Genomic DNA, 21,341 nt, shown 5'->3' with positions numbered 1-21,341 from the left:
TCCCTGCTGTTGTTGTTTTTTGTTTGTTTGTTTGTTGTACTTTTTAAAATTTAGCAGACAAAAATAATTACAAAAAAAACCCCACTAGGGTTTCAATAGGGTCTTCGCACCATTCAGTGCTCGGACCCTAAAAATACATAGTTACATTTCTAAAAAGATCCATCTTAGTGTAGCTCAGGCTATAATGCAGGGGTGTCAAGATCCGTTCCTGGAGGGCCACTATCCTGCATGTTTTAGATGTTTCCCTCTTCCAACACAGCTGATTCAAATGATCAGGCTCGTTATCAGGCTTCTGCTGAGCTTGATGATAAGCTGATCATTTGAATCAGGTGAGTTGGAAGAGGGAAACATCTAAAACATGCAGGATAGTGCCCCTCCAGGAACTGAGTTTGACACCCCTGCTATAATGAGAAACAGATAAATGTCTGGTTGGAGCCGTCAAACTATTTTAGTGGTGTGTTTTTACCAGGGTTACCACAAATTGACACTAGGGGGAGACCGGTTGGCTGGATCATGGGCTGGACTACATTAATCAGCCAGGCGATTCTCCCAGCATCCTTTGCTGGTTCGAAATCGTCATGCTGCTCATGCTTCGGACACATTTCCTGCTATGCCAGATTCTGTTCAAAATGAATATTTAAGAGGGGTTAACTTCGATCTTACTGTTCATAACTGAGGGTACAGCTGTCGGATTTATTAGTGAGTAAAGAAAAGTCCGCTATCTGTTGTCAGTGTTTAGGAAATTTCCGAGTGAAAAATTGTCTCGCGCTAGCCGCGATGCTAACGGATTTAATAGGAAATCCCCTAGGCCTGTGCTAATAGCATTAGCATTTGGACCGCGGAAAAATGTGCTTAGCAATCCATGTTTTTAGCATATAGAAGTGTGAATATTAGTGGCATGAAGTTTAAAGTGACTCTGTTAAAGTCATAGTGTGTAACCGAGCTTCTGTAAATAAGTTAAGTTTAAGTTTGATGGATGTTAACTGTATTTACTCAGTTATATTGTCTTGCTATAGAGTTTAGCTTTCTAACACTGAGCTTCAGCAGTTTACAGTGTGGTAAGTGCAATAAAATGCCATAATGTGCCTTATAAAAGTAAATTAATTATCTATAACTTTAAGCCAATCTATTTCATGTTGTTAATATTGTTAATACTGCTACAGTGATGATTTATGATGCAATCGAGTTTGAGAAATTGATGTTTGTTGTACAAAAGATGTAATTGAAACTTGCGAAATCAAGCAAAGGTTATACTGATGCTTGGTAATGTTTCATGCCAAGTGTTGAAGTAAGATGCAGCCAAATTTGATGATGATATGTGGATAGTACTTTATTTGGATGTATGACCTGTCTATAGGTCAGGTTTTGGTAAAGGGCGAATTTCTGGATCTGTCCAGCATCCAGCAGAGCATCTGTTAAAGGATTCATCCATCAGAGAACTGAGGTTCCAGTTAACTGAATGGCGAGCCAACCTACAAGATGTTGAGAGACAGAGAGGAAGATTGTTTCTACAAAGAATTTACTGCCTTCACAGTGCGATATGACAGATAAAAGACACACACACATCTGGATTGGGCCCCAACGTTCAATCCAATGACTTAACACTAAAAGACTGGACTCAGACACTTTCTTTATGTCATTGTGTGTGCTTTATTATTTTGTCCTTAATTGTACTGTCATATTTTTGTTGTGCAGTTAAAGTGGGGTTATTATACACCTTTTTGGCAAATTTATTTCCTGCTTTGTGTCTCTTTATTGATGTTCAGACTTCAGGCTCCGAGTGTCCTATCCTTCTGATACTGGTCTATCTATAATATATTTATAGTTTTAACATATCAAGTGTTACATTAGCCAAAATTTCTTTGCCCAGGAATTTCCTTATGTTTTTGTGTGTGTTATTATTGCCAGCCAGGAAAGTAATATTCAAATAAAACTTGCTGTTAGGCTAATTCTAAATTTTGTGTCATTTACAATAATAATATAGTTATATTCCTAAAAATTCTATACTAGCCAAACATGTTTGTTGTGATTGCCAATTGGGCAAAAAAATTCAACATATAACACACTGTCAGACAAATTCTGTATTTTGTGTCAGTTTTTCAAACTTAGCTGGAAAAAAATATTTCAAAATACATCGTTACATTTATAAACATTCCATATAAGCCAAAACAACGATGTCCGGAAACCTCCCCAGTGCATGCTGCTCCTGTACCTGCCTACTTGTGCACCATGAAGTGCATATAGTGCTACTCTCCCCTTACAAAATAAACAAAATTTACAAAAAAAACTAATCAGACAAATCAGTGAAACAAACATAAATGAAACTAAAACAACGATTAAAAATATCCTTGTCAAATAAACATCTAAAGTAAACAGCATAATTATTCAACTAAAACCAATACTGATCTACATTTAGATCATTTTTTTATGAGATCGTTAGTGAAGCACTGGTGTGAAATTAAATGCGGAGAAAACTGGACTGAGACAGGTAGAAGGTAATTCAGTCATAGACTTCATCTTTGATTTCATGAAACAAAATGTGAAAACTTGGGAAAGGGACCCAAGAACTCAACGAAAATGCCCCCTCTGCTTAGGGAATCTGACCCCATGCTTTACTTTTAGGAAAAGTAAGTTCTCACTTGTGCATAAGCCTAACTTTAGTTGTAAAATTTGATGCTTCACCTTCAGCATAAATGTTACACAACACATTCAAGACAAATGAACACATCTATTTCATGTGACCGGTGTAACCAAGAGTTTCAAACAGCCTCCTGCACACTGTCTAACTTGCAAGAATATATTTATTACGGTAATGACATTTTAGTGCTAAACCATTGTCAGGCAAATGGTTTGATAGGAAGAGAAGAGAAGCCAACCATGGGTTTAGTCCTCAAATATGAACACTAAAATCCTGCCAAAACTGCATTCTCAATAACTGCATTACATAGCAATGAAGCGATGAAGATGTTCCCAAACAAACACAATTTAAGCAGATGTTCATTTATGGCAGTCACAACCACTCCTTTCAGTTTGTACTAAACCATTTACCTGATGCAGTTCTAACACTGAAACTTTGCTAATGAATATATTCTTGGAAGTTAAGACTGTGTGGGAGTCTGTTTGAAACTCGTGGATATATTTGTCTCTTTTCTACATATGTCCTATGAAATAAATGTGTCAGAGTTCCTGTGTCTCGTATGTGTTATCTAACATTTATATATATATGTATATATATATATAAGTGAGATTCCCCCAGTAGAGGCGGCATCTGCCCTGTCATTGTAATTATATTGAGAACCAATCCATCCCTCCATCTATAGGAGAAAAGAAATAGTCATTGTTCTTAGAGGGGTGTCTTATTCCTGTTTACTCCACATTTGTTACATACAAAGATATTGTATATTTATAAAATATGCAGACTGCCCATTATATGAACCATACATATGTTATTACAGTTACTATAGGCTTTCTACAGTATATTACTTTATATATAGATACATAAGAATCTACATTATAGCAAATGGCAATCCTGTAATAAAACTGTAGTTCAAAAAGGATTAGATGTAATCCTAATTCAAATCACAATCTTCAAAGCTGTATTTGGAGAATATTTAGTGTACCACCAGCGGTCAGGATGATGGTTTTAGTAGCAGACCAAACATGCACCAATGAGGTAGACCATGCTCCTTTAGACAGCCAGCATCACGCTGGTTTGAAAAAATGAAATAACAAAAAATAGCTGACCAGAAGCTGGAAACCACCTCTGGATGAACATTCATTTGGCTCTAGGAAACCTGGATGGTCAGCTGCAGTTTTGGCAGATGCCAGTACATTGCCGTTAGGGGGTGTGCATATGTGTACGAGTGCGAGAGTGTAAATACAAATAGTGTGCTGATGAAGCTTTTGTTCCTGATGTACAGTATAGCATACGCCCTAACACACATGCGCTGTATTATAAACTATTACACATATTATGTAGGCTACAGATTATATATATAGATATATGTATGTATGCAGTATATATTGCAGAGGTTATTATACAAACTGTATAGTAAGGACTATGTGTCTATACACATATGTATGTAGTTATTATTTGTATATATTGTATTGATTTGATTTAATTTAGGAATTCATCTTATGACATGTAGCTGTGTACAAAATAATATGAACATATTTATAGACAGTGTAGTAGTGTGCAGAATGTTTTTTTTAAACTTTTACAGAAATTACTGGATTTTTTTTCTTTAAATGATTTGATTATGACCAAAGTTGTACTCTTTACACCTTCATTCATTGTTATATATCATTTCCTGGCATAAAAGGTAGTGTTTGGTGAATTGACTTTATAGGACTAGCTAGCTTGCTAGCTTTAGCTGGCGAGCTAATATAGCATGGCGCTATTAGCTTAAGAAAACAGAAGGACCGATTACAGTAAATCTGGCTAATGGACAGATAATATTATATCTGGCTGGTGGACAGATTATTGTGCATTTTTACTGCTGCTCAGCTAATATTCCGCTGTATTAAGAACCTCAGTAATCACAAAGCTAGCATTAGCTAGGCTAGCCTAGCCTATTACAATTCATTACTTGTTTTGATTTGAATTGTGTTTTTGTTTAAAGTTTGGCGTCATTGCTTTCTACCTATCTGGAATCACTCTTTAGTTCCACGACTGCTCTCAGACTGTGTGGAGGCTTTACGGATTTCGCTGCTATACTCAGGGAAAACTACACTTTTACTGCTCCATATCAACAAACAAGTGCTTTTTATATCGCTGCAATGGCTGGGTAAGTACTTGACTCGTTTTCAATTTTTATTTTTTTTTTAATTTTTGAAAAAAAAATTTAAGTGATTTCTTCTTGGTGAATTTGGTGCGAGCTTGTACTTTTTAAAGTTTTGGAATAATATTCATGTCTGTTTTGGGATTTAAACAAGTACTTTGAGTCTGGTACCAAACTTTCATGCTACTTTTTTATACTGTAGAGGGAAATGCTACATTTTTCTTTACTGCTTTTATCTGAGAAATTTAATTTCTATTTGCACACAATCTTTTGAACAAAAAATGTACCTAAAAATTGAAAAAGTGTGATTTTTTTTCTTCTGCTTGCACTGAAAATCGTTTGAGATGTTTAGAAATAAAACATTTTGGAAAAAGGTGCAATATCTTCAGTGTTTGACTTAACTGACTAAATGTCAAAATTTTCTGACAGTGAATTATTACACATTAATACAGATATTGCTGCTCTTTGTTGGTCTTCATTCAAAGCAGGATTGCATTGAAAATGTTTTGAGATGTTTGGGGAAAAAATATTGGAATAAGGTGCAATACTTTAAGTGTTTGACTTTAAAAGAATCCACATGTACTCAGAATAGATTGCATACTGTATTTCAATAAATTATGTTACTAATTACAGAAATTGTTATTTATTTACTGACTATATGTCAAAATCTGACACTGATTATTATGTTCTTGACATGTTCTTGACTGCATCTGAAATGATTTCATATTTGTCTCATTTTTGTGCATTTTTTGGATTTCTGAAAGTTGTAGAATACGCTCAGTCTGCCTGTAGTTTTCTTGGGTACTTTTTTGTGAGGGCAATTTAATTTAATAAGCTGTACAGGATGGAAATACGAAATGCATTTTTGTTTGCATTGAAAATGTTTTGAGACATTTGAAAATAAACAATAATTCTGGACTAAGGTCCAATACTTTAAGTGTTTGATTTTAAAATAATCCACATGTTGCAATAGATTGAACTCTGTAATTCAGTAATTTATTTGACTAATTACAGAAATTGATGTGCTGGTAATCATTAACTGACAATCAGTGCCAAAATCTTCTGACACTGATCGTCACACATTAACACCAATATTACAACCCTTTGTTTTTCCTCATGCAAAGCAGGAGTAGATGTTCTTGACTACATCCCACATGGTTTCATATTTCTCATTTTTGTGCATTTTCTTTGCTTTGTGCGTTATTTGTGAGGTTAATTTAATGTGCGAAGCTGTAAACAATGAATATGCAAAATGAATGTTGTTTGCATTGAATATGTTTGTTGAGATGTTTGAAAATAAACAATCTTTGTGGAATATCTTCAGTGTTTGATTTCAAAATAATCCACATGTAATCAAAAGTAATATAGAAAGTAGATTGAACTGTAATTCAATAAATTATGTTACTAATTACAGAAATTATTTGTTAACTGTGTTTGTGGCAGTACTGTGTTTGTAACTTGATTTGATGAATTATAAATGATGAATATACAAGATGGATTTTTGTTTGCATTGAAAAAGTTTAGAGATGCTTAAAAAAACAGCAATCGTGACATACTTTTATTTATGTAACATTTGATTTAAAATACCTGTGAATAGTTTTCAAAAGTTTACAAGTATTTAATACGTGTGAATAGTTCCTTTACTGATGCATACAGTTTATTTCAGATGTGTTAAAGCAGTGGGAGTATTACGTTTTTTACATCTAACCATGCTGTGTTAACATGTAAATATCTCATTTCAGCAAAAAACAGAACCTAACTACCACCTCCCCAGCACCGGTTCAGCCCCCACCCAAGTGGTCCGGGCCCTCCGGTCCTATCAGCGAGGATTTCCCTGGAGAGGATGACCTGATCTTGACCAAAAAACTGACTGAAACTTTGCAATCATATGACATATATGAGAGCAAAGAGGAGCTCCAGCACAGGTTTGATGCAGATTTTTCCCGTGTCACTGTTTTCAAGTTGTAGCATCTTTAGTAACGAAAGAATTCAGGTGAATGTGACCGTTCTTTGCTTTACATTAATCTGAAAAATACATTCTTTTTCATTTGCAGAGAAACGGTTTTGAAAAGACTGGAGACACTCTATAAGGAATGGCTCCAAGAAATGTGCGATGAGATGGTAAGAAGTTGTTGGTGAGCAGTTTTTTTCTGTGTTATTTTTTTAAACAGAAGACGGTACATTTACATTATTGTGCTTTTTGATTTCAGAATGTACCTGAAGTGGTCAAAGACAAAGTTGGAGGCAAGCTCTTACCATTTGGCTCTTATCATCTGGGAGTCCACGCCAAAGGTAAATTAGCTTAACGAATAAGAATTTTTTTCCTGAATGTGTTTATTCTGAATCTAAAATGAAGCAGTGCAGTGCAGCAGTTTTTTTTGCCCATTTTCCTGACTTTCCTCTCATATGCGTCTGTTTTGTGTCGCCAGGTGCCGATATTGATGCTCTCTGTGTCGGACCTGGATTTCTTGACAGAAAAGACTTTTTCACTTCCTTCTTTGAGAAGCTTAAAGCCCAGAAGGAAGTCAAGGACATACGGGTTAGTTATTCAATAAGATTCCTTGTATACGAGTTAAATGATGTTTTTCTCAGTAGTGTTAGAGACTGACAATGTTGTCGCCCACAGGCCATCGAAGAGACGTACGTTCCTGTCATCAAACTGACCTATGAAGGCATTGAGGTAACTTGGTTTGAGACAAACTTTCAACCTTCACTGTCTCTAGCAGGTTTTGTTTGCATTCCTCTCACTCGTTGTTTTTGTGTTTCAATTACTGTATAGATTGACTTAGTCTTCGGCCGGCTGGCGCAGAAGAGCGTTCCTGAAAAACTCAACCTTCTCGATGACAAATATGTGTTAGGCCTTGATAAGTACTGCATCAGGAGTCTCAACGGTAAGCCTCAGATTAACTGTCACTCATCGAAAATCCTACATCTACATTGTGCCCAGTTTACTGCCATTATTTGTATAGTAATCTTTCTTTATTCTATTTAATTGTAGGCTACAGAGTTGCAGAAGAGATCCTGCAGCATGTGCCCAACGTACAGAACTTCAGAGTCGCTTTGAGAGTCATCAAGCTTTGGGCCAAACGTGAGTTCAGTGCTTTTTTTCATGACAGTCAACGTGATTTGCTCAAGAAAACTGCACTCCACATGCAAGGCTTCTTAGACAAGCATTTAGAATAAAAATAGCAGTGTTGGGTCAGGATATAAGGTTCAAGCAGCAGCAAAACGTTCTTCCAAAATAGTTCCAACACAGAAACAGCATCCTATACATGTTGTAGAATACACAAAGTACGTCCGTAGTTAGTGGAGTTAGTGCCTGTACCGTGTTTGTAGTTTGATTTGAATAATTGTTAACGATGAAAATGCAATTTTGTTTGCACTGAACGCAGGGCCGGCCCTTGGACTTTGGTGGCCCTAAGCAAGATTTTTTTTGTGGCCCCAAAACATGCACAGGGCAACTAAATCACGTGCACAGTTTGTAATTGGATTAAAACACACATGCACATGATTAACAGCATTAACAGATTTATGTTTTATTGGAATAAAGACAGGGATAAAATGCGAATCACACACTTATTGTGGTGTGGCCCCCTCTAGTGGATGTGGCTATAAACAACGGCATAGAGTGTTTATGCCAGCGGCCGGCCCTGACTGAACGTGTTTCGAGATGTTATAAAAAAACTGTATTTGCGGAATCATGTGCAATATTTTCAGCGTTTGACTTTAAAATGTTCTACAAGTAATCCAAAAGTATTCAGATTAGATTACACTTTTTCTAACCGGCTTTGTTCAAAGCAGGATTACACGTCGATCGCACCCAAAATGATTTCATAACTGTCTTATTTTAGTGCTTTGTTTGCTTTCTGAAAATCTGTCAGTGTAAAAGGCATTGATTTATTTATGTATTTGGATGGGACAGTGCATATTAATGAACATATAATCTCACAATAGTTTACACGGGGTTGCAGTAAATATGCTGGATTTAGTATGAGGCTAATTTCCATCTTTTGTTCCACACATAAAAGAAAAACATACAGGATTACAGACGTATAAAAAACAATGTAGTAAAGCATAGACAACGACAAATGAATACTGACTGGGTTAAACCTGCCCTACTATTTTAAAAAAGTGCTTTCTAAGCAAAGCCTGCCATAAAGCGCATACAGTTAAAGAGCCTGTTGTTAAAAGGCCTGAATTCCTCAGTGTTCACATGTTGGACTGTTAATCAGCCATGTCTTACATTGTCTCTTAAAACTGACAAAGGTGGAGCTTTGAAAGCATGAACTACACTGTGCCCTTGAAACATCACACACAACATCATTTTGGACATATTGCTCGCATTTTACTTCACCGGAGCTCATGTTTTTTCAGTATGTCTGGTATTAAATTGAAATGTGTTCTCATGCGAGCACTTTCCAAAAACATAAGCAGAAATAAACGGTTTGTATGTTTACTTGTCTGTATACTGAGAGTCGGTGTTGCACAAAAGCGTCTTTGTGGAGTCATCTCATCCAGTCACAAAGCAAAATTTAATTTAACCCGACCGCTCAATCAGAGAGAACAGTGTTTCTTGGATGTTTGTTAGATCTCCTGCATGAAAGATAATTATTTTTGTGAGTATTTGTAATATTTAATAATCACTTTTCTCACTTTTTTGTCTTCAAAAATGACAGAAACATTTCAAAGCACTTTTTTTTTAGCTTTTATTTGTCATCTTTCCGATCAATACCAATGTGAATAATCAAAATGAGAAGCCCGACAGAGGGTTAGGTTTAGTCTTCTGTTTTGATTCACGGTGGTTTGCGTCAGGGAAGTTTGTTTTTTACTGACTTTTGAGTTAAAGTGAGCAAAGATATTTTGCCACCGCACTTTGATGGCGATGACAAGAACAGCATGCGGAATTAATCACCCTCATCCATCAATAACAGCCTAATTGATCCATGAAGATACAAATACTGAAATAGAGAAATGCAGGACAAAAAGAGCACAATGTCAATATTTTAGACACCTTAAAACTTCACAAATCATGTTTTCAGAGAAGCTCGTGTCATATTAAGAGAAGCTAGCTGACTCCTTTGTAGTCTGAGCGCTAATTGACTTCTTTTCCATCAATTTAACATCAATTTTGAGCAAAAGTTACAACTGTAGTAATTGTATTTGGAAGAAGTATCAACGTGAAATAAAACATGAGCACCCAAAAGTTCTCACTACTTTGTAATCTCTTGATTGACCGTCGATTATAGCAAGAGCTAGAGCTGTTCTAATCTTTTTTGTCGTCTTTTTCTCGCCTTCAGAGCGCAACATTTACTCCAACTCGCTGGGCTTCTTGGGCGGTGTGTCATGGGCTATTTTGGTGGCCAGAATTTGCCAGGTGTACCCGAACGCCACACCAGCCACCCTGGTGATCAAGTTCTTCAAGGTCTACTCCATGTGGTGAGTTGTCGACACATTTCTGGTTTCCTTAGTAAATGAAAATAAAAACATGTCTGAGGTTGGGTTGCTTCCACTGTGAAAGTGTGGCTGCATGTCAATTTGAATAATCTTGTTCTATTCCAGGATTTGGCCTGTCCCAATTCACCTGCATCGAGTCAAGAACTGCTTGGACCCCAATATCTGGAATCCCAACGTAAGACCTCAGCAGAGTTTTTCATTTTTAGCAGAATCAAACCAGTTTGTTCAGAAGCACGAGTGAGCTCAAAATGCTGTGTTCTTCTATCATTTCCAGGTGAATCCAAGCGACCGCCACCACCAAATGGCCATCATCACCCCTGCTTACCCTCAGCAGAACACCTCGGTCAACGTGTCTCGCTCCACCTTAGATGTCTTGACAAAGGAGATCCAAAGAGGTACGCTGTGTCTGAGCTGATAGCCTCCAAATGTTCTCAGTTCACTCCCTGCACTGTGGTCCAGTTAAATGTTACTGTAGCGCTTTAATACTAAATCAGTTGAAGGTGTTCAGCCTTTACTGACTGCACTGTTATCCTTGATTAAGTTCACATGATTGAATATATTTTTATGCTGTTAACAAATTGCTGGAACGTTGTTTTGCCTTGATTTTTAACAAGCTTTCCTTTTCCTTTTCCCTTTTCAGGCCATGCCATTGCTCAACAAATACAGCAGAAGGAAGCGAACTGGTCCAAACTCTTTGAAAAACCGGACTTCTTTGAGAAGTACCAGTACGTATAAGCTACATGAACATAAAAATCAAGTTTGCCATGTACAGAATCCAAGGGAACACTCCTTAATTTCTAAGATTTTAACTGTATACATCTGTTGCATTGATAAAACTGTATGATTTTCTCTTTCTGCCTCAGTATCAGTGCCTTAAACCTCAATTGTGCCTCCAAATAGGAATATATTTGATGTTGCTTTTTACTTTTTTAATCCTCCTGTTGTCTTCATTTTCTGGCGCCAAAAAATATTGTTTCCTTGTCTGAAAAAAAAAAAAAAATCTGCAAAAAATTCCCCAAATTTCTGAAAATTTGCAAAACCTTCATGAAGAAAATTCCCCAAATTTGGAAAGAAAGTTCTTGCAAATAATTTTTAAAAATTACAAAAATCTTGCAAAAAAAATCATAAAAATATGTAAAGTGATTACATATAAATCAGTAAAACTTCTAATATTTATTTCCAGTGAATTTAGCTGGATTTTGTTTTTTGTTTTTTTTTGTGAATGCTCTTGAAGAAACACTTTTTTAACATTTCTTTTCCTCCCACCAAAAACTGTTCAAAAATTTCCCAAAAATGTTGAAAATGTGGACATAAAAATATATATGTTTTCCACATTTTCAAACTTTAAAACAGGTCAGTTTGACCCACAGGACAACACGAGGGTTAATGAAGACATATTTGTACTTGGTTGTAAAAATGGCTTTTATCATGTATTTAGGTCACAATGAAATGATTTGTTTCACATTTTACACTTTTTACAGTGCGTGCTGGTTTGGATGTTTGTTCTATTCTGGTTTCATTTCCCATTCCTGTTTTTATGTGTTGTTCTGTGTGATGACAATTTCTTGAATGACACTCAAATAATGAATGTGGGAAACGTTTTCCGCTGTGATTAACTTAATGTACACGAAGCCTGATGGAGTAAATTAAACAGTGGATCAGCTGTTGTATTTACATTTGCACCTAACTTTGCTGAATTCCACTCGTGGAATGAACGGTAGAGAAGTTTTGCTGTTTGCCGTCGTTAATTGAAAATATTCTGTGATGTCTGAGAAGTGAAAGTTGGGTTTTGTGTGGATTTATGGTTCCTTTATGTAATTTCTAAACCGATAATATGCTGTTTCAGACATAAATTTGCATCTAACTTTATTATTTTAAACTGGATGCTTCTATGGTGAACATGTTCTTGTATTCAAGGATTAATAATATTAATGCTAATATTCTCTGTCTTATTTATTTATTGTTTTTGCTGACCTCTTGTTAAGTTTCTGTCATTTATGCTGCACTTACTACTGTATTTTGTACGTTTTGAATAAATGTGCCATGTGTTCTGATCTCACTTTAGTCTTTTCCTGTATTATATGTTGTTTTTCTTAGTTTGCACAGTTAAATAACAAGTCAGAGGTCAGAACAGTATGTTCCATACAGCTAATGATGTAGCTTTTGTGCAACACTTTTGGGCTAAAACTGAATTTATAAATCATTGAAGTTTCTTAATTTTGAGTGTTTTAACCAATGCAATGAAAGAATGAGATATTAATGGATAGCAATAATGTATTTTTTAACCCTTGTATCGTCCTTTGGGTCAAATTGACCCGTTTCAAAGTTTTAAAATGTCGGGGAAAAAAAGTATTTTGACAGTGAAACGTCTGATGTCCACATTTTCAACATTTTTGGGAAATCTTTCGACATTTTTTGGTGGAAAATATGTTAAAAATGTTTCTTAAGAATATTCACAAAAAATAAACCAAAATTCTGCAAAATTTGCTGGATTTTGTTTGATTTTCTGTGAATGTTCTTAAAGGAAATATTCTAAGTTTTACTGATATATATATATGTAATCACTTTAGGTATTTTTGGGATTTTTTTGGAAGATTTTTACTCATTTTTTGAAAATATTTACAATAATTGTATTGCCAAATTTGGGGGATTTTTTTTTTTTTAAATAAAACTTTTAAGGGGAACTTTTAAGGAATTATTGGAATTTTCTTCCTGAAGGTTTTGCAAATTTTCAGAAATTTGGGGAATTTTTTTGCAGAATTTTTGGATTTTTTTCAGACAAGGAAACAATATTTTTTGGTGTCCGTAAATGAAGACAACAGGAGGGTTAAATTGCACGTCTAAGACTTAAACTAGCTGTGTATGGTGCCATTCCTGTTCTGTAGCTGTTTTAATAATTAATCAGAAAGTCGCTCAATCTAACTAACTAAATGTGATCAACCTTGTAAGATTCCACCATGTGTACAACGTCCCAATGCAGGGACACAAATGACCATGATTCTGTCTCACATTTTAAGGCATTACGTTGTGCTGGAAGCATCGTATACGACACATAAGCAGCGTCTTGAATGGTGAGTACGAAGCAAACCTGGAACAGATGTAGACATCTCTGTAGATCATGCTTGTTTGAATACTTTACGTCCAGCTACCGCGATGCTTTCCTCTCTCTGAACATCCTGTTTGCTTCTATCTGGAAGGCTCGGCCTGGTGGAGTCAAAAGTCCGGATGCTGGTGGGACTTCTGGAGAGAAACAGGCGGATCTCCATTGCACATGTCTATGTAAAGCCCTTGGTTGTACCCAGGAAGGCCAACAAAAAGTAAAAACTAGTGATGTTTTTATCACCTTTTGACTTTACATGCTTGATTGTTGTTTTTTGGACTTGCATGTGTTGTACTGTGTTGTCTCCTCACTGGCATGTTTTCATTCTGATTCAGAGGCGGAAAGAGCAGAATGTGGTTGGTGGGACTCGACTTTAAAGGGGAGATTTCTGCATACCTTAAAGACCAGTTGTCCTGCACCCTCCATAACTTCACTAATATTAGTAAGTTTGTTTCAACTTCATTTAAAAATCGGTAGAAGCAGAGCAACACTGCTTTGAGGGACCGTTGAAGTCAGTGGGATCTAGCTTGCATACATTTTTTATTAAGAGTAAAGAAAACTGATGTTTTTGATGTTCATAATGATCATGTCTACAAATTCCATAATTATTTGTTATGGAAACAATAATTTATTTATAAAAAATGACTGGATATCACTAAAATATCAACTAAATAATCGTCCAAATTTAATCACAAACACCTTCTAATTAGCTAAACAATAATAAAATGAACTTATTAAAAATAGTTTTGATTGTGTTCTTTTTATTAAATTGAGATAATCATGACAGAGATTTCTTTTTTGGCAAAATATACATTTTATATGGAAATCTGTTTCCGAGAAATCACTTTCAACTAAGCTACCCATTACAAAAACACCTCTCCAGGAAGTGTGTTAATTCCAGATCACATGACCTGCTCCACATGATGTCATTTCCTCCTGAAGGAAAGACTGGAAGACTCCAAGGCTTTCTGACTTATTTAATATAAAGTAGTGTGTGAGTCAAGTGTGGATTTATGGCATGTCAACAGGTTTACTACAACAAGTTTATAATATTTTCGAAGAATCTTTCTGTAAAAAAATACCATGTGGTGTTTGGTTATAGGCGGCCATGTTGATTTTAGGCCTGAAAACAGCAAAAATGTCAACTATGTTACAAAAAGTCCTGCAGTTATATATTGACCCTCTAAATGGTGTTTTTGTTTTTTTTTGTCCTGTTACAGTCTACAACCTGGCAGACAAGGCTAAGATCCTTGAGGAGGGGGTGTCCATAGCAGCCAGATACATCACGAGTGAAAACATTCTTTGCACTCCAAAACCGAAGCGTGGCTCAGACCCGGCAACAGCGCCACCTAGTTACACGCCAACCGTCACCGCAGGCAAACAGGGCATGAAAAGAAAAGCCGAGCCTCTGCCTCAGCCACCAGCCAAGAAGCTCACAGCTGACAAGGTTTGTAAACCCATCTGTGCTTTGGTGATGACAGCCCATGAAAATGTCTTTGTTTAGATTCAGAAGAGAGGACTGACACAATCCTCATAGCTGTGTGGTAAATCTGACAGTAGCCACTTAGCATAGCTTATTATACAGTATAGAACCACTTCGTGTGTGTAATTGCTACAAAAACAAAGTGTGGAAAATACAAGTTGTGGTTTTATGCAGGACTCCGAAACATAACTGTGCCCAGCCAAGAAATAGTTTGGCACATCAAGTCTGCAAAACCCAGAAATAGCACTTTTCACATGTTAAATGATCCTCCTGTTTTGTGTTTTTATGCTAAGCCAAGCCTCATACTTAACCCTCCTGTTGTCCTGTGGATCAAAATTGACCCATTTTAAAGTTTAAAAATGTGGAAAAAAATATATATTTTCACAGTGAAATTTCTCATGCCACATTTTCAACATTTTTGGGAAATCTTTGAACATTTTTGGTGGAAAAAAATTAATGTTAAAATGTTTCTTAAGAACATTCACAAAAAAATCAACCAAAATCCAGCGAAATTCGCTGGATTTTGGTTGATTTTTTTGTGAATGTTCTTAAGAAAATATTAGAAGTTTTACTGATATATATGTGTAATCACTTTAGATATTTTTAGGATTTTCTTGGAAGATTTTTACTCATTTTTAAAAAAAATATTTACAAGACTTTTCTTGCAAAAATGTAGGAGATTTTTAAAAAATAAATTTTTAAGGGAAACTTTGAAGGAATTATTGGAATATTCTTCCTGAAGGTTTTGCAAATTTTCAGAAATCTGGGGAATTTTTTTGCAGAATGTTTGGGATTTTTTTCAGACAAGGAAACAATTTTTTTTTATTTTTAACACAAGGGTTAACATACAGGCCTCTCATCTAACTCTCAGCACGATAAAGAATGGCTGTTTCACCCACATTTCTAGCTAACATACAGAGTATTTTTTCCTCTTTCCTACAGCCACCGGTGTCTCGGCCCTCACTTTTCCAGCCGTCCACTCCCAGCACGTCTGCTTCACACTTCCTGACTCCAAAGGCCACAAAGAGACCTGCTTCTTCCTATCTGGACACTTCACACAAGAAGCACAAAGCTTCTGAAACACCGACTGACGACAAAAAAACTACCGGCTCTGACAAACCCACCGCAAGTGTCTCGCCCAGTACGAGTCCGTCTCCCAGCGTCAACCCAAAAGTCCGACAGAGACCCGGCACTCCTGAGCTTGAGACACAGACGAAGAAACCCAAATATGACTCGGTATGTTCAACTATATGTTCCACTATCCTCATATACCTTGTCAGCGTACAACAACATGAGTAGTTCTTGACTTACTTCTCGGTTTGTCCTTTGCTTTTCAGAATGTACCGGCCGAAGAGTTGCTTGACCAGTCTTACTGCTACAGCAAGTCTGTTCCAAATGTGAAACGTGCCATCAAACTGCAACTCCTCAGGTAAGAATCTGACTCCTGAAGCTCCACAAACTTCTACTTCCACCTTCCTCACATGCGGCTTAGCAGCTAGGCCCGCTGCTAGGAGCCTCCAGAGCTGTTGTTAACCCTCCTGTTCATTTATGGGCACCAAAAATATTGTTTTCTTGTCTGAAAAAAATCCAAAAATTCAGCAAAAAAAAAAAAAAAATCCCCCAAATTTCTGAGGATTTGCAAAACCTTCAGGAAAAAAAATCCAATAATTCCTTAAAAGTGTTATTTTAAAAAAACAAATTTGGCAAGAAGAGTCTTGTAAATATTTTCAAAAAATGAGTAGAAATCTTCCCCCCAAAAATCCTCAAAATATCTAAAATGATTACATATATATCAGTAAAACTTCTAATATTTCCTTTAAGAATATTCACAAAAAAATCAACCAAAATCCAGCGAATTGTGAATGTTCTGAAAGAAGATTTCCTTTTTTTCCACCGAAAAATGTTCAAAAATTTCCCAAAAATGTTGGAAATGTGGACATCAGACGTTTCACAGTGAAAATATTATTTTTTCCCCCACATTTTCAAAGTTTAAAACGGGTCATTTTTGCCATATTAATGACATATTTCCACCACAAGAGGGCAATGAAGCCTTTCTGCTCGACCACAGCGAGGCGGTGGGTGAACAGAGTCGGTTCAAAGACGAGTCACTTGGTGACAGCAAAAAACTGGTGCAGATTAGAGTTATAGGAGCATCTTTACACACACTCATCTCTTTATTTATGAATATTCTGGACTTCCAGGAAGGAAAATAAAGATTTCGACTGCTTTGTTAATTTGCAGATAATAGCAGTGAGGTGCTGATTAATAATTTCCTATTTGTGAAGATGATCTGTCATGTTGTGCTCTTAAAACTGAATATATATATTATTATTATTTTCTTCTTCTTCTTTTATTTTTTTTGGCGGTGTCGCTTGATGTTTTTTCCTGGAAGCGCTGCACACAGAAGATAATGTTTTGTCAGCTGACCTCTGTGAGCTCTTTGCTGAGTGATGCTTTTAAGTCGTCTGTTGTCTTTGATTAACTGTAATTAATGACAGGGAGAAACAAACATCACTCATTATGGGATGGTAATTGTTTTTAAGGCCTTTTTGGATGAAGAGGATAAAAGCAAGTGTGCTTAAGATTTACTGCACAAAAAAATTCAACACCATTAACTATGGACTTTGTGTATTGATGTGACTATTTTGCACCACGCACAGCGAGTATAAATAATATCTTGAGAGAAAAATCTAACAGAATGCCCTGTTTTCTTAGAAGTTAGCTTCATATTTTCAATTGGTTTGAATATTTCCTCAGCAAATGTATCATTTCTGACATTACACCCGCGATGCACAGTCATGAGCAGGACTCAATAATTAATTACGTTAAATAGGCGTAAGACTTCTTTAATGCACCTGAGCCATCAGAATTTTCTCATCAACTGATAATGTGAAATGGAGTCTGAGTGCTGGAGGGAGAACAGGAATTAGATAGCAAGGTTGACCACTTTATGACCTTTTAAATGTACAAAGCATCCATTGTGCAGCAACTTGTAAAAGTGTCATGTAGGATTTCTTTGAAAAAGAGCTTAAAAGGTGTAAGAAGTAAGAGCTGACATTTAGCCGTGATGGATATCGGAACGTTAATTACACGATTCTCAGCTGAACTGAAAGGGCTGAGATTTGGTTGTGCAGAATACCTCTCGCTGGCTTCTGTTCTCCTCCGTGTTGTGTTTTGTTGATATGCGGTGTGTATCATTAAGGGCTAGATTTGTGCCAGACGAGACACCTACTGTAGATAATCAGCCATAGGGAGCAGCCTCATAACATGGCCTAGTTAAAGGTTTTCTGTTGTTTGCATCCCAATCCGGTCAAAATTCCCCAAGATATGGCTTGTAAGAGTGTGTATGTTGTTGCTAAGGAACAGTATTTCCTGTGCCCCCAGTAGGAGGTCTTTTTATGAATATCATTACAAATCCCCATTCACGGGAGGCAAGACATCTTTATCCTTTGCAGACTATGTTTATCACTATTTTTACTCGTAAATATGGGGCAGGTGTTTATGCTCAGTGTGCAGACCTTTATGTGTGCGCTGATAGATGGAGCTGTGATTGAAAATAATACAGAGAATATGCACCTATAGGGAGATAACTTTTAACCCTCGTGTTGTTTAAAGTTTAAAAATGTGGGGGAAAAAATGTTTTTCACAATGAAACATCAGATGTCCACATTTTCAACGTTTTTGGGAAATCTTTGAACATTTTTTGGTGGAAAAAAAATCTTATCAAATCAAATAAAAATCAAATCAAATTTATTTATAAAGCACTAAAACAACCAGAGTAGACCAAGGTGCTGTACACAAGCATTAAAACATGATCAAAAGATAAAAATAATAAAACTAAGATGAAAACAATAGAATGAGGTAAAAATTATAGAACTACAAGCAAAATACACAATAAAAAAGTAAAGAAAAGAGGTGGGTTTTAGGAAAGAAAAGTTAAAAATGTTTCTGAAGAATATTCACAAAAAAAACAACCAAAATCCAGCGATTTTTATGTGAATGTTCTTAAAGAAAATATTAGAAGTTTTACTGATATATATGTAATCTACTCTAGATATTTTTAGGATTTTTTTGGGAAGATTTTTACAAATTTTTTGAAAATATTTACAAGAATTTTCTTGTCAAATTTGGGGGAATTTTTTTAAATCAAACTTTTAAGGGAATTTTTTAAAATAAATTATTGGAATTTTCTTCCTGAAGGTTTTGCAAATTTTCAGAATTTTGAATTTTTTTTTTTGCTCAATTTTTACATTTTTTTCAAACAAGGAAATGAGGACAACGGATGGTTAAGTAGTTAGCTAACAGGCTAAAACCAAAAGCATGCCTGTTTCCTTGGACTAATGGCTTACTTACATTTGTATCTAATTAATCATGGACAACATTAGGACTTGATCCAGAGGTGTATCCACAGGAGGGCCGGTCTGGGGTCTGGGGCTCCCCTATAGTTGTGGCCCCTCGTACTCCTGCCGTGTGCACTCTGTGTGGGGCACCGGCTCAGGGCACGGCCCCCTGTCTTCCTGCTGGGCCTCCATCTGCTGTGGAGGTGGTTAGGTCCCCGGATTGATGGCGATACAATGACTTTATGACATGTGTCGCGGTGAGTGACAGAGGGTCTCGTCCCAACCGGGCCTCCCGACGACCACGAATCTCGCATTTGTAGTCGGCACTATGCCAAGGCTAATGGGAGGAGTGATCCTCCCGCTGTGGGATGGGACTTGTAGTTTACAGCTGTCTGGTAATTCAGGACAAGGAGCAAATCTCTCTGGCTTCTGTCTTAAGCCTCTTTGTCAGAGGACTGGCACCGGCACTCAGATCTGAAAACAATAATCTGTCGTAAAAGCAGGCGTCCTTAGAAGCTAGCCTTGGATGCTAACTCCTGGGTGTTGTTTTCGCTCCGTTGCCGGTGAGCCATGCTGCTCTCCGTCTTCTGAGAGGCTCTAAGAAGTCTTCTAAACTGGTCTCTGAAGTTCTCCAGTTGACCCAGCAGTACTCCTTTCACACACCTGTCAACGCCGCTGTTTCTTTCCACTTTGGTGGGTCCAAGTTAAAAAGAAATCGCTTCCTTCATCTCCCAATCCGCTTCTCCTCGCCCAAAACAGGATGATAAAAGCTCGAGTTTCACATCTGAGCAACTGCAACAATGCTACTGTACCTTCAAAGGGGGGAGATGCCACATTGTGAGATGACAGGGGTATTGATATGAAAGTGTTGTCTCCTTCCTGGGTGAGATCAGAGGAGGCCTGGTAGATGTGCTGCTCTGAGTGATCTGACCAGTGTGGTGGAAGAGAGGTGTCATTCACGGGGATGCGTCGGTTTTTCCTTGCAGAAATTCAGCATTGCACATCTGGTAGCGCATATTTCTTTACGTCTGCTCATGACTTTGCTGAAAATTAGTCATTGGTGCTACGTGTTGATTTTAATTTTGGGATATCTTGACATTTCTTGGGAAAATAACGCAGAATGTTTGGTATCTTTGTGATTTTTGTCTGTGTAGATTCGTTGTCGTCCTCTCATCCAAGAGGCTAAAAATTCTCACAAATCGAGTTGTTTTTTTACTGAAGTGCCTTGGATTTAAGTTTTTAGTTCACTTACATATGCGCCTAAATACGATGAATGATCTGTTTGTTTATCCCTTATATTGTACAGACGATGCGGTTTATTTTTAGCTCCTATGTAGAAGTTTTGAACACTTTTAATATTGACTGAACCTCGTTTCTCTTCCAGCAGGCGCAGCTGATTGACCGCCGCTGACTGAATGGCTGAAGAGAAAACTCCAAATTCCATCACCAGCCATCTTTTATTCTTCTCCTTCATTTTTGTTATTATTATTATTTACTTGCTTATTGTATTTTGCTCATGGCTGCTTCATTTTAAACCATTATTGTTATTCATTGAGCTTTATTAAAATTCTTAGCATTGCAGATTTTCTGTGTCATGGGGTTGATTTCAGGAGATGTTATGAGAGCAAAGAAGCAAGAAAAAAAATACGAAAGCTAATGTTATGAGCTACAGGTGTCTGTAACCTGATGAAGTAGTAGTAGTTAAGTCATTTAGAGTGTAAAATCAACAAAGTCTCAAGAAGATATTAAACCCAATACTGTATAAATATATCTAAGTTAAAAAAACAAGTACAAAGAAGTAAAGAAATGTGCTAATCTTGTGTTATGAAAACTTGATTGGTACTGCACCTACAGTACAGACACTGATCACAGCGTCTCCCTGGACTTATAGAAGTCTGCGTCTTTCAAATAAGAAGTACCGATTGCATATGTGGCTCCCAGGTAAATGTCCCTGAACACCGACTCTGCAAAGCATTCAGGAAGATGTAAGAAAGTTGGCTAGAGTGAATCATGAAAAAAAAAGAGTGAAAAAGCACAAATGGAAAACATCAGACTGAAAGAGTAAAAAAAAAAAAAAGAGATGAGAATAAAAAATAGCTTTTGAGAGTTAAAATATTGGCTGTAACCTGATTCAATAACATGTTGTTCCTGGGAAGACGCTACTTAGAGGGAATAAGAACTCA

At 36.6% G+C, this 21,341-nt stretch overlaps 2 protein-coding genes across 2 annotated transcripts; both read left to right on the top strand.

The window, feature by feature from the left end:
* The first annotated feature begins 507 nt into the window (after positions 1-507).
* LOC110951884 (poly(A) polymerase type 3-like) lies at positions 508-12,294 on the top strand. Its single transcript, XM_022195150.2, has 12 exons — positions 508-699; positions 6,524-6,706; positions 6,836-6,902; positions 6,992-7,073; positions 7,211-7,320; positions 7,408-7,461; positions 7,561-7,672; positions 7,780-7,869; positions 10,079-10,217; positions 10,341-10,410; positions 10,510-10,630; positions 10,876-12,294. Exons 3-12 carry the CDS (start codon positions 6,888-6,890, stop codon positions 10,968-10,970), a joined length of 888 nt encoding a protein of 295 aa, XP_022050842.2. The 5' UTR covers positions 508-699; positions 6,524-6,706; positions 6,836-6,887; the 3' UTR covers positions 10,971-12,294.
* Positions 12,295-14,476: 2,182 nt separating this feature from the next.
* LOC127530258 (threonine-rich protein-like) lies at positions 14,477-20,739 on the top strand. The gene is made up of 4 exons (XM_051936614.1): positions 14,477-14,782; positions 15,761-16,054; positions 16,156-16,247; positions 20,543-20,739. The coding sequence occupies exons 1-4, from the start codon at positions 14,483-14,485 to the stop codon at positions 20,553-20,555; spliced, it is 699 nt and encodes a 232-aa protein (XP_051792574.1). The 5' UTR covers positions 14,477-14,482; the 3' UTR covers positions 20,556-20,739.
* Positions 20,740-21,341: the final 602 nt, after the last annotated feature.

The sequence above is a fragment of the Acanthochromis polyacanthus genome, chromosome 16, assembly GCF_021347895.1.
Source record: "Acanthochromis polyacanthus isolate Apoly-LR-REF ecotype Palm Island chromosome 16, KAUST_Apoly_ChrSc, whole genome shotgun sequence".
NCBI classification, from domain to species: domain Eukaryota; kingdom Metazoa; phylum Chordata; class Actinopteri; family Pomacentridae; genus Acanthochromis; species Acanthochromis polyacanthus.
This window is presented reverse-complemented; position numbering and strand designations above follow the sequence as displayed.

What these genes read in the sequence shown, in the direction of transcription:
- LOC110951884 (XM_022195150.2), top strand. An exon ending in CATCAAGCTTTGGGCCAAAC is followed by an intron (nt 7,870 to 10,078) that starts GTGAGTTCAGTG and finishes TCTCGCCTTCAG; the next exon opens with AGCGCAACATTTACTCCAAC. An exon ending in GACAAAGGAGATCCAAAGAG is followed by an intron (nt 10,631 to 10,875) that starts GTACGCTGTGTC and finishes TTCCCTTTTCAG; the next exon opens with GCCATGCCATTGCTCAACAA.
- LOC127530258 (XM_051936614.1), top strand. Translation starts at nt 14,483, where the DNA reads ATGTTACAAAAAGTCCTGCAGTTATATATTGACCCTCTAAATGGTGTT. An exon ending in AGAAGCTCACAGCTGACAAG is followed by an intron (nt 14,783 to 15,760) that starts GTTTGTAAACCC and finishes TCTTTCCTACAG; the next exon opens with CCACCGGTGTCTCGGCCCTC. An exon ending in AGAAACCCAAATATGACTCG is followed by an intron (nt 16,055 to 16,155) that starts GTATGTTCAACT and finishes TTTGCTTTTCAG; the next exon opens with AATGTACCGGCCGAAGAGTT.